General features: G+C 40.8%; 3 protein-coding genes across 3 annotated transcripts; 2 read left to right on the top strand and 1 right to left on the bottom strand.

Moving 5' to 3' along the window:
- Positions 1-735: 735 nt before the first annotated feature.
- EAF02_006330 (uncharacterized protein) lies at positions 736-3298 on the top strand (the record flags this gene model as incomplete). The annotated part of the gene is made up of 3 exons (XM_038902378.1): positions 736-1596; positions 1658-1729; positions 1783-3298. Exons 1-3 carry the CDS (start codon positions 1556-1558, stop codon positions 3296-3298), a joined length of 1629 nt encoding a protein of 542 aa, XP_038757598.1. The 5' UTR covers positions 736-1555.
- Positions 3299-6592: 3294 nt separating this feature from the next.
- Positions 6593-7378, top strand: EAF02_006331 (uncharacterized protein; the record flags this gene model as incomplete). The annotated part of the gene is made up of 2 exons (XM_038902379.1): positions 6593-6977; positions 7125-7378. The coding sequence occupies 2 exons, from the start codon at positions 6593-6595 to the stop codon at positions 7376-7378; spliced, it is 639 nt and encodes a 212-aa protein (XP_038757599.1).
- Positions 7379-15292: 7914 nt separating this feature from the next.
- EAF02_006332 (uncharacterized protein) lies at positions 15293-15867 on the bottom strand (the record flags this gene model as incomplete). The annotated part of the gene is made up of 2 exons (XM_038902380.1): positions 15293-15625; positions 15703-15867. The coding sequence occupies 2 exons, from the start codon at positions 15865-15867 to the stop codon at positions 15293-15295; spliced, it is 498 nt and encodes a 165-aa protein (XP_038757600.1).
- Between the last annotated feature and the right edge of the window lie 6050 nt (positions 15868-21917).

The raw sequence follows: 21917 nt of genomic DNA on the forward strand, positions 1-21917 counted from the left end.
ACATAGGTAAAGATGTTTTAGAATCTCACATCATCATTGATCAACATCTCCTATTTCATCCCAACTGATTCGTGAATGGCGTTCTGGTGTTTCCAAACTCACAGCCACAAATCAAATCAATGATGTCGAATAGCTGACCACTCCAGCAAGACACACTCAAAATAAACACGTTTGATGGTCATGAAAGCGCCCTGATGGAAGAAAGAGAATCGGTTGGTGGTGACTCTTTTACACCAAAATTGGATCTCCACAAGGGTCATGCAGATATGGCTGGTGCGACACACTAAAAGGGATAACCGCCGTTCTACCGCCGTTCGAAAGTAAGAATATTAACGATGATTCGAAACTGCCAGCATTCAAAAGGTCAAAGAGCAACCAAAGAATTCATCTAGTAACATCTACACCCGCGCTTGGTCAAATATAGCGTCAGGGCACTTCTTCCATCTCCAGTGATTCAAGTGGCGATCACTTCAAATTGGACAAACATTCCGACATTGCTCAGTCACAGCGTTGCTTCCCCCCACAGCATGGCCAGACGAGCAATCCGAACACAGTATGGAATTTGTGGAACAAACATGCTTCGCCATGTGAGACGGCACTCCAATGATTGTGTCTAAATCTATACATTCATCGTGAAGTGTGGGTGACCATTGACTGGTCTTGGAAGACGCCCCTACTTATGCTGGGTGCTGCCATCAACCTCCAATATGCTTCAAGGATTGAATGGCACGGTATCTAGTCGATGCTGTGTATTCTTTTAAAAAGGTTGTAATAGCTCCGCTGATCTTCTCTCAATCTCAAATTTTCTTTTGGGAATTTTCTTTTTCTCTACTCGTCACTCTTTCCTTGAACCATTCCTTCATGGGAACTATCCACTCCTTTACATCAAATATCTCTTCTCTCTTTTACATTCCTGGTGAATAATTATCAAACGGCCCCAATCTCTACATCGGTCGGTCTCAAGTTGTGGCTATAACCTCTGTCAGTAAAGGTCGAGGGGAGCGATATTTGGGGAACTACCTTTCACTCATCGTGACGAGCTTCAGCAGTCATTCCATACACTCTTTACTCACAGAACATTCAACACCACCTCAAAAATATCTACCATTCCAAATTCCTGGAACGACACATTTGGTCCACTTTCATCGTCTGGGTTATCCATGATCCATCTAATAAACCGTCCATCTGAAACGCAAAACATCAAAAACTGACTGTCAGGTACGAGCACGGTCCGCGCTTCATAGATTCCGATTTCTCTACCAAGGCCCCAGATCGACCTTTCAGACCACTTCTAAGTTTTCGTGCAATTCTGTTGGAGTTTTACTACTTGCATATCCGATAAAAGCTGTGCTCATCACGATTGCTTTCTCATCTTGTACTTTTGCTTCTTTTTACATTCATTAGTTGTCGACCTGTGGGGCTTTAAAAAGGAATCCGAATTTCTTCAGCCTTTGTATATCACCAGACTCCCCCCATATTGCATGTTAAACTTCGAGACACTTAATGGGCATTGTTTGACTTCCATAATTACCAAAGCTATTTAATATTACTCATAATGGGGTGGTTTGGAAACCAAGATTTGTCTGCCAAGTTCGGGTGAGTCTCTCAACAATGAACATTCATACATGCATACATGTGTCTGATATATCTTCTATAGCATTGTCCTTGGTGGTGCAATCTTCATCGTATTATCCGCCGGCCTGATAAAAGTATGGCTCAACAAAAGAAAGTAAGATAAAAGCTTCAAACAGTTGAATTTACTTTTGCTAAACGTATTCCCAGGCTCGCAAGAAATATCAAAATCGAGGAACTGGAGAAGGCAAACAGCACGCAGGAGAGACTCAATGTAGAGGAGCTTGGTGAAGGTGATCTCTTTGGTGTTCGAGCAATCGAGAGAGGTTTCTTCGGGGGTGTTTCACAATCTCGAAGCAACTCTCCCGCCCAATCAATGTTCGGTCCACCCTCAACAACCGCGGTCGACTTGACAGAAACTTCCAGAGCACTTGAGGCTATCAGAGGTCCGTCAGCTGCTAGCAGCAGTAATATTAGTTTATCGAGTCGTTCCAGCGAGGTCTCCGCTCCCAAATCGATCAAACATAAGCCGTCACCTCTCCGCTTACAGCCTTCTGCAGCGGAAATCAGACGCTCTGCTCTACCTAATGTTGGAGGCTCATACATACCACCATCACCAATCAAGGAGGTCCAGCCACAATCGAACTTAGTCGAAGTTCAATTCGGGAGACCCTCGGTTCCTGAGTCTCCCCCCAGCAGAACTCGATCTGAAGAGGAGGTATCTCAACTACATTACCAAGGAGAGGTTCCACGCAACTTCATGTTTTTAGCAGGTCAGCACTCGAGCGTTAGATCTCAAGCAGGATCTATATACGGCATTGCCGAACCATCGCCTCAGAACCAAACCAAGATCCCCAAGATCCCTACAGTACCAGCTCCAACACACGTCTTTGGATTCCCTCCCCGATTTTCCGGACGATCACGATCTTCATCCCCCGAAGAAGAATCTTCCAACAGCGACCGCTCCTCAACCTCCTCCCCCGAATTACCCGTCCCCGCCATCCCCTCTCCCTACAAAAACTCTTGTCAACCCACCGCCCTCCTCGAACAAGAACCACGACAACTCAACACCAAACCTCGCTCCTATCAACCCACCCAGCCTTTCGAACCCGAATCCCAATCCGACTTCTACACCCACTATCGTGAACCCAGCGTCGCCAACTCCATCCTCACCACCCGAACATCTATCCTCGATGACCCCTCTCTCTCGCGTTCCGGCTCCGTGAACCCCGTCCGCGGCCGTCCCGCCTACAAATCTAATTCCCGCACTCCTTCCGCCGCCTACACCCATGGTCAAATATCCCGCACTCACGACTCTCTCCGCATGTCTCGCAAAGCCTCGCTTCAAACACAGGAACGTCGGATTTCGCGCGACAGAGATCAGATGCACTATGATCCGACGCTATCTTCTGGGTCCGCGGTGAGAAACCGCAGCGGGAGTGTCCAGGGTCGCGCGGTGGATTTTGATCGTCCGAGAGAAAGCCCATTTAGTAATGCGAATGCGATTGCGGGGTCGGAACACGGGAGACAGGAGAGTTACTCGAGTGTGAGTACGGCGAGTAGCAGGGAGAGTTCGAGGGAGAGGAGAGGAAGGAGTGGGAGTGTGGGGGAGGAGGAGTGGAGGGGGAGAGGGAGGGGGAGAAGTGTTGTTGGGGAGACTATCGTGGAGGTTTTGACGCCGCTGACGAGTCGGGGACAGAGATTTGATGCTAGTGATTTGGTTTAGGGGAAGGAGGTTTAATTCATTTGTTTTTGAGGTTGGTAGGGGGTGAGTAGGGAAGATTGTATTTTATTGTATATCTATTGTATATCTTAATGGTGTATTGGTATTGCTTGGAAGTATATCTAGGGGCGGGATAGGAATGTATAGGCCCGGGTAGGATAAGAAGGATATGGTTAGCAAAAGTTCGAGACGACCCCATTGGCAATCCGACATTTTTCAGTTAGATATTCCATCCCGTAACACGGTATTGCAAATAAATTTATAATTTTGCCATTTTAATAGATCATTCGTACTCTACTCATGTCCAAGTGTCTACTGTAGAATATGACTATATGCTAATAGATTCAGAAGTCTAAAATCTAGAATCTAGAATCTGAACTATCAAACATGTCATCTAAAGTCCAACAAGTCCATCAATCCCAAGCTCCTTTCACAACAATCTGTACATCGCTACCTAGTAACCTCCTCCAGAATCAGGCAAAGCACAAAGTGAGCACTCAACACTATCAGAGATCCTTATCCCATTATTAAACAGGAGATATTAAACAATAAAAGGTACGCAATGATCTTTCACGAATCACGTTTGCAGTCGGTATATGGGATGGGATGTGAAGAAGAGGGATTTTAGGGGTTTGGAGAAGCGATGGGGAGGAATGGGGATGAATATTAGATGATGGTGCGGGAGTGGAAAGAGGACAGAGGGAGTGGAATGGAGAGGAGAATAAAGAGGTGGTGATGATGAAAAATCATCGTTGTGATTGTGGGTTGTGTTTGGCAATGATGATGTCTGTATTTTTCACATTGTGAGTATCAGTCTGTATTTCTATTGTTGAGTAGCTGCTATGGTGAGAGTTCTTGCGGTGAAGAAGTCTAGAGAAGGATCTTAAGTGGTTGCGGGTGATTAGAAGTTGTGAAAGCGGTGAATCTGGTGGTGTATATTTCCGATCCTAGAGCTGACGATCTGTGAATTTCTTCCCGTTATGAGGTTGGAGAGCATGGTGAGGTTGGACAATCATTTATAGTTGAACTTCGGACAGGTGTCGGTCGGCATCGGATGGTCTTGATAGTTGTGGTTCCTCGGGAGAGTGAATGGAGTTGAGATGAATTGAAATGACTCAGGATAGAGGGCTTGAGAATCGTTTCGCGATGGGCTGCAAAGTGGTTGTGTGGGTGTAGAATACGAGATGAAGGGCTTGGGTTGGGTTGAGGGGAGAGAATGACGGAATAGAGTTTACGGAGAGAATGTCTCTTATGCGATTTCAAACTTCTAGAAGAAAATGCGATATGGGCTATTTCAAGGGTCGAGGGTCTCTTTGGGAGACTTAAGAATACTCGACTACTAGATTATAATATCGGGATATGGATTTAAAGATTCAATAAAGTAGCCGGGGGAAAAGTAATACGAGAAACACAATGGGGTGATTGGAAGACTTGGGTGTTATGCTGCCTATCTGTGGGTCATGTGTTTTGTTAGCGTTGGGGAAATGGATGGTATGAGAATATTGTAAATTGACATGATGTATTTCGATTTCTGGAAACCCCGATAATGGCAGGTAGGAAACGTTCAAGATGTGCTCTGGAATGAGTAGAGAACCGATACGAGGTTTAAAAATGGATCATGTGGCAAATACTTCTATACGATTCAAGATGTGGGCTGGCTGCATGGCTGAGCTAAGTATGGGTCGCAGTTCTCCGGCCTTATGGCTATCTATCTAGGGCTTCGTAGATAAGCTCGAAATACCATCAATCTTCACCGGCATCGTAAATCAGAGCCTCATGTAACCAAATGCAAACTTGACAGCCACTACTGGTAAAACAATTGATTAGCTGTCAACTTTCAGCCCGTCGTTCTGTGGAACACTTTGAAGTTTTTTGATTCATTACCAGCGGGTGAGTAAATAGTCATTGAAACAATATGCAACACGATACAGGCATCCAACAAATCGGTGTGCCACAGTGAGAGAAATGACTGGACATCGTAATTGCGGATTTCTTCTTCAACCATTCAAACCCAAAGGCTTCAAGCGAGCAGGCCCCAAAATGGTTCATGTGAGACTGGTGAGTAGATTAAACAGTTATCACTAGATAGTTATCACCCTTATCACCCTTGCTTTGACTTCTTAGAGCAACTTTGCTCATCCTTTTAAAGTTTAGCACACCTTTTAGCAAGAAATTTGGATGCAAGATGCCGATCCCTTTCGGCCACTACCACTTAACATTGATTGTTAACAAGAGTTCAGGGAATCAGGGCACTGATCATCACCCACACTACCATTAAGCATTAAAATTATGCTTATGACACTTATCCAGAAATTTCAATGCTCGGTGTTGACGGGAAATGGAAATTTGAATACGGATGGTAGGGTTTATAAGTGGTTCTTCGAACATTTGACCCCTGCGGTAAGAATGATAACGATTAATTTTCACTCTACGTGCTCCAATCACATTGTGATTTGTAAGCAAGATACCGCATGTGTTCTCCCGCAAACTTGCAAGCTTTCTCAGGAATCCTCTGATACGACGGACTCCAAATGAAATTAATTCCATCTACTCCGTAAAAGCTTCTTGAGGAGCTTGGCAATCAACACATCCCAGAGGGAAAAAAACTCTCATGCTGAGAGGACGGAGAAGAGAACGGTCACTATTCTGCTGATATTGTATAGGGATAGCATTGTTTACCCGCCGCATAGTATTCTACTCATCTGGTACATCTTCGTACCTTTTCGCCCAATACGGTAATCTTCTTCCCCCTGAATCGGTTACTTGGCATGTCAGAAATCAATACGAGAGAAGCACGCCTCTTCTCATAGGAACGGTTAATGAGATGATCAGATTTGCCAGTTGCTCCTAGGTAATTTTGAGAACAACAGAAGAAAAAAGCAAGCTACACACATACAAACGAGAAAAAGATGCTGGCTTAGTTACACGGTACCTGCCAAGAGTACTGAGATTACAAGGATATATGTTGGAAACTCATGAATATTGCCCGAGTGGGCGAAGTTCAAAATCTCGTGTTCCAATCCCGAAGTACTTTTAATAGTTTCCCGCCTTAATCCTACCTTATCCTAGATGAGTATCGGATTTTCGTATATCTTACTACATTTACTTCACTCAGTCCTCTTTCATTCTTAATCTCATCATCTACCTCAGCTTCTTCAAAATACAGACACATTCGTTTTTCTGTTACATCTTAATTGTTCATACACAACTTGTCCTTCGTTCGTGACTATCTAATCAACACTCGCTCAACTATTACCAATTTTTATTTCTCCCAAAACAAAACACAATACCTTTACAATGGCTCGTTACGCTCTCGCTTTGACTGCGCTCTTCGCAATTGCTCAAGCTATCACCATCACCTCCCCATCTACCAACGGAGAATGGGATCTCAGCGAGGGAGCTCAAAGTATCACCTGGACTTCAGTCTCCACTGATCCCCAAACCGTCGATATCTACCTCGTCCACATGGCATCCAACCCACCTCTCAGCGATGTTCTCTTCACCAATGTCGATATCAGCAAGGGATCTGAGAGTGTTACCGGTCTCCAATTGCCAACCGGTGGCAACTACCAAATCAACTTCGTTAGCCCAGGAAAGGCAGAGCAAATCTTGGCTCAATCTCAACAATTCACCGTCAATGGAGTAGCCTCCAGTGCAAGCAGCACACTTGCAGGTTATACTGGTGCGTCCTCTACTTCCTCTTCCGCTACCTCTACCTCTACCTCTTCTTCTTCCTCCTCCTCCTCCTCCTCCTCCTCAACCTCAAGTGCAACCTCGAGCAGTTCGACTGCCTCTACCTCCGGAACCAGCTCCCTAACCTCGAGCTCAGGATCCGCTTCCGCTTCTTCTACTACCTCCACCCGTACTTCCACCTTCACCTCTACCGGTTCATCCACCACTGTTACCGGTACCACTACCTCCACTGGAACTGGCTTGGTTACCTCTGCCTCCGCTGCTAGCCAAACCTCTTCCGGCGCATCTTCTTCCTCCAGCTCCAAGGCATCTGCATCTGGTAACGGAGCTGCTGCTACTGGTATCCCAATGGTCGGACTTTTGGCTGGTGCCGCTGCTCTTTTCTTGTAAGAGATTTGAGTGTACTAGGGGATGGGTGGAGAAGGAAGGATGATTATAGAATCGATGGTGTAATGATGAGTATCGCAGGAGAGGGATCGGAGGATTACTTTTGGAAATTTGTATTTTGGTTTCGACTTGTTTGGTCACATCTACTTGGAGACTACGTTTTCAAAAGTAAATGCGTCGTTGAGATTTTATTCTGTACGATAAGACGTATATGAACGAGGACAGCTATAGACTATTTTTCACGATTATTCGTGTAATGGATTGGGAGAAAATTAATATTTGGTTTACCTTATTCTATCTATCTTTTCATGTTTATCAGTGACGAGAAACAAACCAAGGGAATCAATCCCCTCTGAAAATCAAAATCACTCAGATCATCGTGAAGAATATTAACTGTACAATCCAATTTCCCATCGCATGAACACCCCCTTCACATCTTCCACTTCTCACTCCTTAACTCCCAAACCACTCACACACTCCACTCACCAAAGATGCAAACAAACACATTAACATTCCCAGCATCTCCACAATCACGAGGAGAAAAAGAACCTTAAAGAGAAGCACCACCGTAAATCAAGGTTTCTTCTAAAATTTTCATCCCGGTGTGCAAGCAGGTACCCGTAAAAGTTCCCCTGTAGAACCGACTAGCACGCCATGTGGAGATTTGTTCGGCGAGCTATCGTGCTCCATGGCCCACTGATATGGTTTGTGGTTAAATTACTCGTTGGGTAATTGGTGATCGGAGGAGAGATCTGTGCGAGTTTTTGTGAGGGGGGTGGTATGTTGTGTGTTGTTGTTATTGTGTTGTTATTGTGCTGTACTTGGGTATGTAGGATGTATAAAGCAGAGTTTATATCCTGGATTAGACGAGTGGGGTTGTAGGTGTATGATGTATACACCATATACCTTGTATGTACTAGGGATCTGTTTGTTGTCTTGGTGGAAGATTGATGAGACGATTTAACAAATATTTAGGATTTGTTAAAACCTTAGCATTATTACCAATTTCACGGAAGGGCACCTGATGAAAATGCTAATGGAGTGCAGTATTACACTATTCTGGGCGTGTTTTTAGTAGATTTAATTCGGAAGTAGCTAGTCGATTCTTGTGATAAGCATAAAATACTGCTAGGGTAACACCTCATAATACAATATACGCTTCCCCTTTCCCAGACCCCAAAATTATACATACCTAGGAAGCCAGTTGTGACATTTACATCCCACCAAATTATACTTTTCATGCACTGTATATGCAGAGGTACAGAACACAGCATATTTACGCTCCGGCTAGGGCTTGTAGGTTGTATCCAAACTCGGTGCCTGGGTCGGACCTGAGTTGTGACACTGGGGAGATTTGTGCGACGGGGGTGAGATTGATGTAGGAGATCGTATCTAGGGCTGAGGATATTCCGCTTTTATGAATGGAAGATATGGTGCTGAGTATAAATATATGATGCTGATTTCTCTGCTCTTTGATTCAGAAGGCTCTGATAAGATTTATTCATTCATGAGCATGTTTGCTTTTGGCTTTGTGTTTTTGTTTGGTTCTTAATTTGGTTCTTAATTTGAAGGAAACGTATGTTCTCCCCGCCGCAATGGTGTAGTTCATGGATTCGGTAGCCTGGAATATATATTTACATAACTGAGCGAACCATCTTTTATGCCCAAGCTGGTATAATGGTTTTCTTCCACCAGCAAATCTCCTTTCGAACAAGTGTTCATGACATACTATCGTACCTCAATGGAAGGACATTTGATATACCTTAATCTCTGTACCCTGGGTGCTCCGTCTCAGATGTCAGCATGCAACCCAAGAACGACGAACGTAGTAATGATCGATGGGACATACGTTTCAGAATTACCTGAATCATTGAGCTGTTGTCTTGGAGGATCAATCCTTTCTCCTCCTCTACGTTTTGATTTGTGTCAGATATTCTCGTGTCGTATGGTACGTGTTGGAGAGGAGGCTGGGGTGGGTTGGGATTCAATGTCGATATCTTTCGTCAGATGAGTAAGACTTTGTACTGTTAAGTATGAGGTTGTCTCTGTTTGATGTAGGTTCTGGTTAATTTCAAGCATACATGAACGCTTTTCCCTTGCCTTAAATACATCTTGGTAATGCATACTACACCCAATCAGGGCAAGGTTAGATTCGAGGAATAGTATTCGTTGGAATTTTTCCTCGGCTGTCATCATTGTCTATTATCAAATTCCGAGTATGGCAATGATAATAGCTCATGCTTGAGATTTGAAGCCAACAACGACTGGATGATTAGAACTACAAGACTTCAAATTCAGCATTCAATGATTACTTCAAAAGCGTACACCTTATTATTTCTCACTGGCTTTGCAAGCAACTTTCTGTCTCCTGATTTGTGCTAGGAAATGTCTCATAGTGAAGCCTCTCTCTTGCATTGGAAAATTCTACCCGCCGGTTTTACTCTTTTCAAAAGAAAAGTTACAAGTCTTATATACCCAGTCATCACTTGGAAGTCGGGGTACAGAGCTAGAATCTGTTGATCCTCCGAGTCCTAGAGTTGGCAATGCGTGAATGATACACGAGAAGACAATGAAATGGTGACGTGCTATCGTATCCATCCTCATTGATCCCTCATCTCCGTATCACAGATTTCACATACAATTCTAGCATTTGGGTACTTCTTACCTATCTATAAAAGTCTTTGTAGCCTTTAGGTTCCAACAGAGTAACAAAGAATGCAGGTTAAGGATATATCGTGGTATGAACTAGGGAGATGGGTAAGAAAAGTCAGTGTAGCACCAGCATTGTGTCGGGCCTTTCCAGAAATATTTATCCATATACTTACCGCGGATCATAACCTTCATTTCCTCCTTCCTCCCCGCCTCGAGAATGAGGGTTCAAGTGCAATAGGTCTCGTCGACAGTAATAGCTATTATATATCAGAGACAACAATTAAAATTCACAACGAAAGGGATATTCAACATATATAATAGCTCTGAATATCAGCTCAAATTTCAGTACTGGTAATCCGACCATTCATATTCGGATCTCTGGAACGAGCACCAGAAGTCCTCAACTTTCTTCGCCATCTTCGCATTATCTACCACTATATCTCTCAACATGACAGCCAGCAAGTTTCCTTATGTACCAAATCAAGGTAGAATTTTTCAACCCAATACCTGAACTAAGCTATGGAAAATAATGGGAGTACGTGTAAGACTATTCACTCGAATTGAGATCTGATTCCAGGTATTTGATAGTCCTCGAGCAGTCCAAATCTCCAGGCATAATGTAGATGGCATAGCGAAAGTATATAAATGGCAGTTCTAATCTCGAAGCTCGCTATTTGTGCAAGTCTTATCGAGTTTGAAGCACCGATTATGGACAGTAATCAAGTGAAGCCAGGGAGAAAGCTCTCATCAGTTCTGCACGGTGATTCAGGTTCTCGTATTCTAATCAAATTAGGCGAACCCTTTCGATTTCGAATCATCAGGTACCGATATTAAGATGGGCTATTTGTTGTCATTGCTCGGAGTTAGGATTGGGTTAGTAACTGTGTTGGAAGTCCTGCTAGGTATTTGTAATCAACTAGTATTTTTGTTCTCGGTAGAGTTGAAGGATTTGTAGATGAGAGATGTTAGATTTGCTCCAAAATGAGAGTGGATGAAGTAATAGGGGAAGGTAGTCAATGTGCATATAGGACTGGATTGATGGTGATGATAGCTGGGAACACGTATATACGCAGAAAGATATCAAGCATATTTAACTTTCGAAGGAGTAGATTAATGGGGGTTGACATCATATCACTCCATCACTCCATCACTTTACCTCACCTCATTTCATTTCATTTCAAACCTTATTAAAACCTTTCAACTCAACCCCAATCCAAGCTAAGCTAATCCCCTTTCTTAAATTCTCCTTCATAAAATCCTCTATCAAATGAATCTTTTTTTTTCTAGTCTTATTACAATATTATATATTTTGCATTCTATACATATATATTCATCTCAAAAAAGATATTACTCCTTGTCTCGCTAAATGAATTACAAATCTATTTTTTGTTTATCTACTTTATTATATTATATATAAATATCAAACGGAGGAACACCAGAGGCAACAAGCTTCTGATTAGCTAACATTACACTACTATGAGCGGCGGGAACGTCAGCGGTCCGTAGGCCCGCTCCTTAGTACGTCTAGAATACCCTTCGGGAGGTCAGACATTAGACGTTAATCACTATAAATAAATAAATAAATAAATAAATAAATATAAATATCAAAATAAATATAAAAATTTGAATCAAATTTCATATTGCTTTTTCACAACCTGGTATATAATTTTATAAATTTTCATAAATAATTACACAGGTAGGTGAGTATATCATATTTATATTTTCTGTATGTAGAGTAATTACCAGGGAATAAATACAAATGTTAATATATATATATAGATCCATCTCAATCTACTACATTCCATGAGGTTATCCTCAATCTAAAGCCCGTGCTATGAAACTAGTATTGAACTTGTTGATACTTCTTAGCTCGATATTTCATGTTAAAGCACTGCTCTACAGCGAGGACACGATCATCAATCTTCCTTCTTATATTTTAAAATTGGCTGGAGCTCAGACTATCTACAGTATAGATATCATTGATATAAATGTATCTTTTTCATATGATATAAATGATAGGGTATCCAACAGTCTGGATTGTAATTCAACAATATAAAGGTTTGAATGTCTAAAAGTAATTAGAAATCTGAATATAGTTTAATATTCTAATCAAATTCAATATCTGAAATGATTTGAATGTTTCAATCGATTTGAGTATTTAATCATTTTCATTATTGGACTGCCATCTGGACTATTGAACACTCTGACATTGAATAGTAACTAAACAACTATATATGTGACCCCCTCATCCAATTCCAATACAATACTCAGGAAGATAGAAAAGAAAGGAAGAGATTTTGTCTTCATTCCTAACAGACCAAATAAGCCAATCAAACTAACTATTCACTAAAGTTTTCCATCACCTCCTTTCGCAACCGAAATTCTTGCTTCTCATCTACAGACTCTCAATCAATATCCGAGCAGGAATCAGCGATTGCTGAAATCTAGATGCGAATTTGAAATTTCTTCATAGTTACTCTACTATCCTCACATCGATATCAATATTTGGAAATTAACGGCCTTGGTTACTTATGACAGGAAGAAATACACGACACTTCACATCCAAAAATCAGATGAAATCTCCACACGAGTAAGAAAAGATAGGGTAGCTATTCCCCTCCTCCAAAGCGTAAAGTCTAACTAGCTATGAAATATCATAATACTCATCTACACCACAAGGAAATTTTACAGTCATCTTGTATGGGCATCTGCATTCTAGATATTCAGGTGTAATCCTATTATTCAATCCTCTTTTATTACTCTTTCGATTGCTATTCTTTAGGAGTATGTATACGATGAATGTATGTATTCCTTAGGGTCCTACCCATATCCTCAACGTGCGACCTGCCCACTATCCTGTGACCGCTTTGAGCTTTTCTTCTTCTTCGAAGGATCTTTCCACGTGAAAGTATAATTTCCCTTGACGCCACCATGAACTTCTAGTCTATACTTCTCATTTTTCCCCGTCGCTTCTTCGGCAAACCTTTCTACGTCCTCTCGCCCAATGTTGATTGCGGATGAATTCTGCAATTCCAATCGACCGTCTCGCTTGTCAACAGTTTTCAAGTAAAGTGATTCGTCAAATCTGCGGACGATCCAATCAAGATCTTTGACCATTGCTTGGCCTATTTCCCCTCGTGAGGCAGTTACATCCGGTATTATCTTCTTTGTAGGCTTTAATTGGGCTTGGGCTTGAGACTGAGGCATTGTCTTAGTGTGAGGCTTGAGATACCAAGATTTTGGGTTCGAATTTTGATATTTTGAAAGATGTAGGTTAGATTTACAAGCTTATAACGATAATTGATATTGGAGCTTTGAAATGTTTCTCGTGGTTTTAGATATATGAATGATGAGGAGTAGGAAGTTGATGTTTGTATGATAAAAAATTATGAAAGTGATCCAAGGTATTTATATTGTAATTTTCAACATGAATTTTCATGCCTACGTTAAAGATCTGCCTTGATAACCAACACTTGAATTTATCAGAAATAGGCTACAATCTATCGTTGACAGAGGATAGATAGAGATGGTTATGAGTTGTGGTCGTTTTTTGTTAGATACCTAGACATGACCAAAAAGAAGACCAGTTTTATCCATTCACTTAGAGCATCTAACCCACATGCATCAAAAACACTTTCATAACCCCCTCCCCCTTCCATTCAAAGGGAGGCCCAGATCTCACCTACCAGCCTGCCTTGAGATTCACAAGCGGCGATGAAGATCGAATATTCTCCTTTCTAGCTACCCGGGCTCTACCTAAGCGAAAAAAAGGCGGAATTCAAGTATTCTTAGAAAGGACTTCATTAATTGAATTATAAATCCATTTCAATTGAAACATCAATATCTGAAGGAACTAAACGAAAATTCGAGCTCTTCTTATATCAAAAACTAGGATTATCTGTATCTGTATGATATATTACTAAAGAGCGATCTGAATTATTAAAGTCCTTGTAAAGGGTGCTCAATTTCCGCGCGTTTTTTTCGATTACACAGAGCCGAACCCTCTCATAAGTTTTGAGAATACCATCCGTAGAAACAACAAAACCCACGAATAAAATCAAATAAGTACCTAACTAGAAAAGACTCTATGTATTTAAATGTATTTCAACTCAACCAACCAGCCTACTTCACTTCCACTCCCAAATGTGAAATAAAATCTACCTCTCATGATCACCATCTCTCCCCTCTCAACCTAATCCACTAAATCTCTAGATAACAAATCCATCCTACTTATAGTACTATATTGTATACCTTCCAACTACCACCGAAAAAGAAGAAAAACAATTAAAAGAACGCCCGTGATATCTTTCCATCCCTCATCTATACCTCATGTGAAAATTACCTTTTTATTATATTTCTGTCCGTATGCAATGATACATACATATTCATAGGTATACACAAGAAGCCTGTCCTGTCCCCGGCCCACTAATCCTCACCCTAAAACCTAAATCTCGATACCGGATAAATATAGCCCTACACAGTGTTCCCAACTTTCACATTCAGTACAAACTCAACATCTGAATTCAACAGCCCGTTTGGCTTAGCGGTAAAGCGCATCACTAGTAATGATGAGATCCTAGGTTCGATTCCTAGAACGGGCAATTTGACGAGATCTTAAGTTCTCTTTTTCACTTTTTAGGGTTTGGAGATTTTTTGGGTAGTAGGGGGCTTTTTTTGGTTTGGGGTTGGATGGAGAGGAGTTTTTAAGGAAGGGGGAGGAGGAATGGTGGTGGGTGGGTATTAAGCCGATTAGATACCTATCTAGTAGGTAGATGAGTACTCAAATACCAAGCAAACGTATAATAAAGATTCAAAAGTTCATAACATAAACATAAACATAACATGAATAAATCCATCCATTTCTCATAAAGGGTATCAAAACAACCAAAACGCAACCAAACTAAAACTAAAACTAAACGATTCTGGTATCCACCTAACATTCCTTCTTTCTTTCCATTTGCTTTCCGCATCAAAATGGTATATTTCGCAATTAAAATAGAAAGAAAACCATCCCTCTCCAACATTTCTTTCCCCAATGTCTTTAACTTCCATCTTCAGTTGTCGGATTTTATGTAGGTAGGTAGGTAGGTAGATCTTCGAGATGATTATCGAGTACTTCATGAATTTCGTGGTATCCATGCCTGGTACCTGACCCACGGTAAACCAAAAGAAAAAGCCATTCTCGCTCCTAACTGATCAAGAACGGCAAGATACCATTCCCATCATGTCTTCCATCATATCTCCCCCCTCACTCTCTCACCCCTCTCAAACCCCCGGACTTCCACTCCTCCCCCTCGCCCTCCCCGTCCATCTCGTCCTCTTCTCCCTACTCCAAAAAAGCACCATCCCCGCCACACTCCCCGCCCACAACAGCGCATTTACCAAATCAACCCACACTGCATTTTTCATCCTCTGCACGCCCGCATCCCCTTCCGCTTTCTCACCTATATACATATTTCCAAAGAGACCGAAGAGGGCGATCCAGAGGATAAAGAGGACAGCGTCCCAGAGAAAGAGAACAGGGATGAGATTGAAGAGGGGAATGAGATGCAGGAGTGAGGTGAGCGCGGAGAGGGTACCGGTTACGACGGCGTAGACCTGGATGGGGAGTTAGTTCGTGGTCTAGGATTTTTTGGGGGAGATTTAGGGAGAGGGAGAAGAAGAGGAAGATATACCCATTTTCCATCTGAATATTTATGCTGTTTATTCGCATTCGCGAGATCGGTTCCATATAATCCAATGACGGTGAGCGCCAATACGAATTGGAGAAATCGCCATAGAGTGTGTGTGGTACGTCCTACGCCGTATCCGAGCGGATTGAAACGTTCGAGGATTGACATTTTTGGTTGGTTGTTTGTTTGTCTATTCGTGTGTTGGTGTGTTGTATTTTGAGTGAGGAGTGCAAGTGGTTTGAAAAGTTGCTAAGTACGTAGTCGTCGTATGGTGTGAATTCGAAGAGATGGATAGAGGATTTGCTTCTGATATCAAATCCTCGTATGACGTTTTCGAAGGTATTCACAAAATGATTCTGTCAAGACAGGTGAATCCTTCTCTTTTGCTTTCCTCTTCTCCAAGTCGTGGATCCTTACACTGATATAATCTCGTATCTTGTATATCCTCCAACTCGAAATCAGATTCAAAATCAAAAGTAAATAAAACAAATCAATAATCACCTTCTCTCTTTCTCTTTCTCTCTTTCCTTCCTTCGTTACATTTAAAACTCTCCAACACCAACCACAAAAGCAAGCAAACAAGTTAATTCCCTCTCTTTCTTTAATTTCTCAATTTCTCAATTTCTTCAATCTCAAATATCTTTCTTATTCCTATTCTCATCAATTATTCTTCCAAAAAAAAAGAGTATCGTAAATCAAAACCAATTCGCAATCCCTTCTTTCCTTCCTCATATCAACCACTCCTCTATATATAATACAACCCAACCGCAAACCAGCCAGCAAGCCAGCCGGCCAATATCTTGTTTTTATATTTTATACTTACACCACCTACCAACCTACCAACCTTCCAACTTCCAACATCAAATTTCATCCAATCCAATCCAGTAAACACCAATGAAAAAATAAAAGATCCGACCTAAAAATCGACCGCGCCTGCCCTGTCTTGACCTATCCTATCCTATCATATCATGTCCTGGTCCTGGTCCTGTTACAAACGAATGATAAAAATCCAATCATTTATCTCCCATCTCTCATCCTCTCATTCATCAAACTCTTCACATTTTTCAAACTCCAAAATCCAAACCCCAAATCCAAAATCCAAAATCTACTTTCTGAATTCCAACTTCCCACCCCATATTTTCTAATCGCGTGATTCCAAATCTTTTCTTACAAATACCTCCCATACCATCCATTTATCTGTCCATCCATTCACATCTACATCCACATCCATATCTATTTTCCTATACCCTCCCCTTCCCCTTCCCCTTCCCTTCCCCCCAAATTTTCAAAAAACAAAAACAAAAACAATGACGAAATATTAATATGTTGGTTCCCCATCTATCCATCTATCCATCTATCCAGCCCTGTCTATATCCAGTCCCCAGTATCCAATGTCCACTATCCACCCTCCACTCCCGCAGCCCACCAGCCCATAAGCCCGCTTCGCTTACAAACATTTCACATCATATTGGTCTTGTGAAAGTGGGATGAGATGAGATGGGGAATCACATCACATCACATCACATCATGCGAATCACGATAGCTTGCGACCCGACGAAAAAGGCGTCCATTAAAATTCTATAAAGATTCTGTATATCGTAAGAATAATTGATATAAAACCCACTTTTACAAAAATCTTATTTGTTTTGAGAGATTGTATTACTAGATACTTTGAGATAAATTTTGAATCGATTATAAATTATTCTTTTTTGAAATTTAATATTTGAAGTTTATTTTACTTTTAATTATTATTATTATTATTATTATTATTATTATTATTATTATTATTATTACTACTATCCTCACCTTACCTCACCTCACCTCACCTTACCTCACCTTACTATAATAACCTAGTATTTTTCATCACGAAAATATTTATAGAAACTATTTATAAAATCATTCTATAATAGTATATCGTACAAAGTATATATATATATATATCAATTATCCTCATTCTACTCTATACTCTCTATTTATACCTAGATATCTATTCTATCCTCTTTATATCAAATTATTAGATTATCAAATAATCAAATAATCAAATCAGCAAATAATCAAATCAGTAAACCATCCCTTCCAACCCAAAGCCCTATCATCATCCCCAACTCCCCAACTCCCTGAACATCAAACGAATTATCTAGATATTCATATTCGGTATCCATAATTGGTATCCATATCTGTATCCACGATAGATGGATATTTCTCCACCTTCATTTTTCGCATTTTCTGCATTTTCTGCAACTCTGAAAATTGGAGATTGATTAACAATCAATTTCTGAACGAGAAAAATAAAGGTGTGTCTGCTCTTCTCACACCCATCCATCTTTAAATCACGCTTTGAAAATTCCAAAAAAGTAAAAATCACCAAAAACATATCGACGTCGGCATGATTCGAACATGCGCCCCCGAAAGGAATTGATTTCTAGTCAATCACGTTAACCACTCCGTCACGACGCCCGTTTGGATTTGTTGAAGAAGAGGTGCATTAGATATATTTAATACCATTCACGTTCAACTTTTCTTGTTCTTCTCTTAATTGTGTCTACATGTAGCTTCAATTTCCGAACGAAACTCAGTATTGAGACTATCGCCCTTGCAGTTCATCATTTTCTGGATCTTGTAATTGCTGCAATTAGTAGTTGTGTAGTTGTGTCAACTCACCTGGGTTGGTGGACTCTCTTCCAACGTCTTGTTTTTACCATTTAGACTTGGAGTATCGATATGCTTGGTAGGGAGATGAATTGATACTCCCGAGTCGCGATTGAAGTACATGATGAATTGATGGTGAAAGCGATGACATCGCGAATGCTCGCTCACCAGCAAATAGCAGGGGTGCCCTTCTGACTTCAATATATTCATCAGTGGTCAGATATTGAAAATCTTAAAGATCATGTCATCAGACTGACTAAAAAGTAATCATTCGTTCATCTGGGTTGGCCAAATGACTTTTAATTCCAATTTAAAGGTGGGTGCTTTGACTTCATGACGGCGTTGAAACTACCGAGGAGTGTCGAAGACCTCAACCAAAATATTACACATGTGCCGAATCTCAAATATTTTGAGAGCCCAAGATGTAAAGAAGTAGTCAGGCCTGTGGAGAAGCATTGGCTGTGTGGCAAATCTGCAGACAGTTTGAATGGAGACAACAATGGAGACAACCTTACTCAGAGTCAGTCCATTCCGGCACTCGCGGTTGAATGGTTGTTGTGTGTACTTTCTTCAAATTGATGATCCCCAGGATAGGAATGAACTACCAAAATTAAACCCGGCAGTCCAAATAGAAGCTTTCTCCATGAACATATCAGTACCCAATTTTGCAACATTCACAATTAACAATGGAACCTCTTTCACGTTTCATGATGGAAATCAAGTGGTGATGAGACCCAAGCGCAAGAGGCGATGGTTCATGCTTTATCATAAATATGCTGTGCAAATGTCAATCTTTTCGATGATACCGTGAGACACTACGCCTTGCGTATATCTATGCCACGAAACCACGAGTCGGATCACGACACGAGAAGATACCACACTTTGAACTCAACGTTATAACTTGGCGAGGCTGCATACTAATGCGAAAAATCACAAAGATCTTCTTCAGCCTTTCCGCAAGAGAAAGATGACTCCGGAAGAGAATGTATTGAATGAAGGTGTAAGGTTTACCGTGAGACAAGGCGCCCAACCAAACCCAAACAGCGGCAGATCAACAGACTATCCATATTGGTAATCATTATAATCTATTATCTTTCAAGTTTCACCTATCCACTAAGATATGATTGGTAAAGATTTTTAAGGGTTCAACTCCGTGAGGTACGATATGTCATAGCCTCAACGCCATGGAAGTAGAAAAGATAGCGACGTGGTGGTTGCAATATCGATGTTGGCGCATCTGAATATGGCAATAATCGACATTGATATGGTATCAACTGTGGATCTTTCGGGAAGTAGAACTACTTACGATGTACGACAACGCCCCCATGAACCTGCCGAAAAGGATGTTAGGCATCGTGATATGTTGCAGAAAGTAGGGTCTTTGCATGATACACACTCTGTACGTTACCATTACCGCCACAATGTGTACCGGATCATGATCCATAATTCTTCACAGAGTAGTCGGTATGTTAGTATGATATGCCACACCGAGAAGGATTAGAGAGAAGGGAAAGGTGGCGACCTCAGCTGTTGGTACCGACCTAGGTAGGTATGTAGATATAATGAGAAAACAACACAGCCGCGTTGTGTTTCAAGAAACGAAAGGAACTGCAAGTTGACCCACAGATTAAGATGTTTAAAGGATTTAGATAGCATCGTCTCGTCCAAGAGTACAGGCACGAGTGACGATAGCGACCGAGGGTTTTCTTTACACTTCCATATATGGTGTGAAGTTGGAAGATCAATCGTCCATCATCCAAACGAGGAAACGGAAAATACCGGATGGTGAGTCTAATATATTTTATTGGCGGCAATTAGTCAAATTGAGAGACATGAGTGATGAGTATTGAATGAGGGGAGAAGAGGAGGAGAGGAGGAGGAGGGGATATTTTGAATATGGATGATACTCGAGTACGTAAACGTAAGATCATGTATCATGTATGATGTGATCTTGGGGTAATTAACATGTACTGGGTGTACTGGGTGTACTGGGTGTACCTGGGTTATTTACTTATTATCCTATCTACGATATATAAATATATTATGATTTTCTTTCCTCACGAGTGTAATTAATGTATGGGAAGTATATCTTTATAGAAATTGAAGCCATGCTAGTAGAGGATGATGTATACAGACCATACACAGTGGAAGAGATAATTTATGATACATCTACCCAAGTAATAAATACATTTGATGACCTTTTATATGGTCGGGGATAATTATATCAACAGCATCAAGTTTCATCAATCATCAATCATCAATCATCAATCATCCGGGAATCAATTTCCATCTCTTTTTTCCATGTGCACTGACATCATCGTCACCACCACCAGACGTCCGATACGATGTCTACGGAAGTTTTGCGACCCACGCCGACCCATAAACAACAAAACGCCTGCTTATGTAGCATGTACCTCCCTCTGCACCCAAAATCAACCGTTTTGTTTCCATCATCATACTTTGCACACCAGCTCTTTCCACCCTTCACTCAACCCTTGACCCTTTCTGCAGATCTTGCGGAGATTCATCAGAAGGGAGATGATACGACTTTTTTTTTCCCTCCATATTTTTTCATATTTGACTCATTCTAATTAAAAAGATTGAGAGGAGAGAAGGGAAGAGAAAGAAAGAAGGAAAGGAAAAAGGAAAGAAAATTTTACTTTGACAACGAAGATGGAAATAACAAAGAGATGAATAAATAAATAAATAAATAAGATAAATAAGATAAATAAGATAAATAAGATAAATAAGATAAATAAGATAAATAAGATAAATAAGATAAATAAGATAAATAAGATAAATAAGATAAATAAGATAAATAAGATAAATAAGATAAATAAGATAAATTATTACCTATATAGGGATACAAGAGACAAGTACTAGGAGGGAAGGGGGATTCATTCTTGACTTCACTCTTACTCTCTATTGTTAAAGTGGACTTTACTTTTGTCTTATATCAAACTTCACTCTTCTCTTATATCACACTTCACTCCTCTCTATCAAACCATACCTCACTCATCCTTGATATAGTAACATATATTCTTTATACCTACCTACCTAAATATCTAGTATTGAAGTTTATTCTCTCTCATATCTACTACTACTAGGTATCTTATCGTACATTCCTAAGAACATCCTCTCACAACAAGGTCCAAGGAACAAAATCAACCACCAAGAATCATCCATCGTTCATCACCATCACCCATTTATCACATCTTAACCATCCATCAATCAGATCAAGATACAAGAAAACACAAGCCTCCCCCAATTTGATTTCGGCACCAAGATCCGAAACATAATCACATTGGGCTTGCCGTTATTTCCTTCCTATGCCACACCCTTTCCCTTTTCTTGATTAGACCTTTGGATTTTCATAAGCATTAACGAACGAATACATGAAAAGAGGATCTAATCACTTACGACTAACGACGATCTTACCTTCTCCCTTTCCTTCCCCAACGTTGTGAAGAGAAGAATAAAGCAAGAGACACACGTTCAAGACGAGGCAGAAGAGAAAGTTTAAGTCTACTACATATATATACCAATACCAATATACGTATGATACACAT

This window comes from Botrytis sinoallii (assembly GCF_014898435.1).
Source record: "Botrytis sinoallii strain Bc 23 chromosome Unknown BSIN_010, whole genome shotgun sequence".
Classification (NCBI taxonomy): Eukaryota; Fungi; Ascomycota; class Leotiomycetes; order Helotiales; family Sclerotiniaceae; genus Botrytis; species Botrytis sinoallii.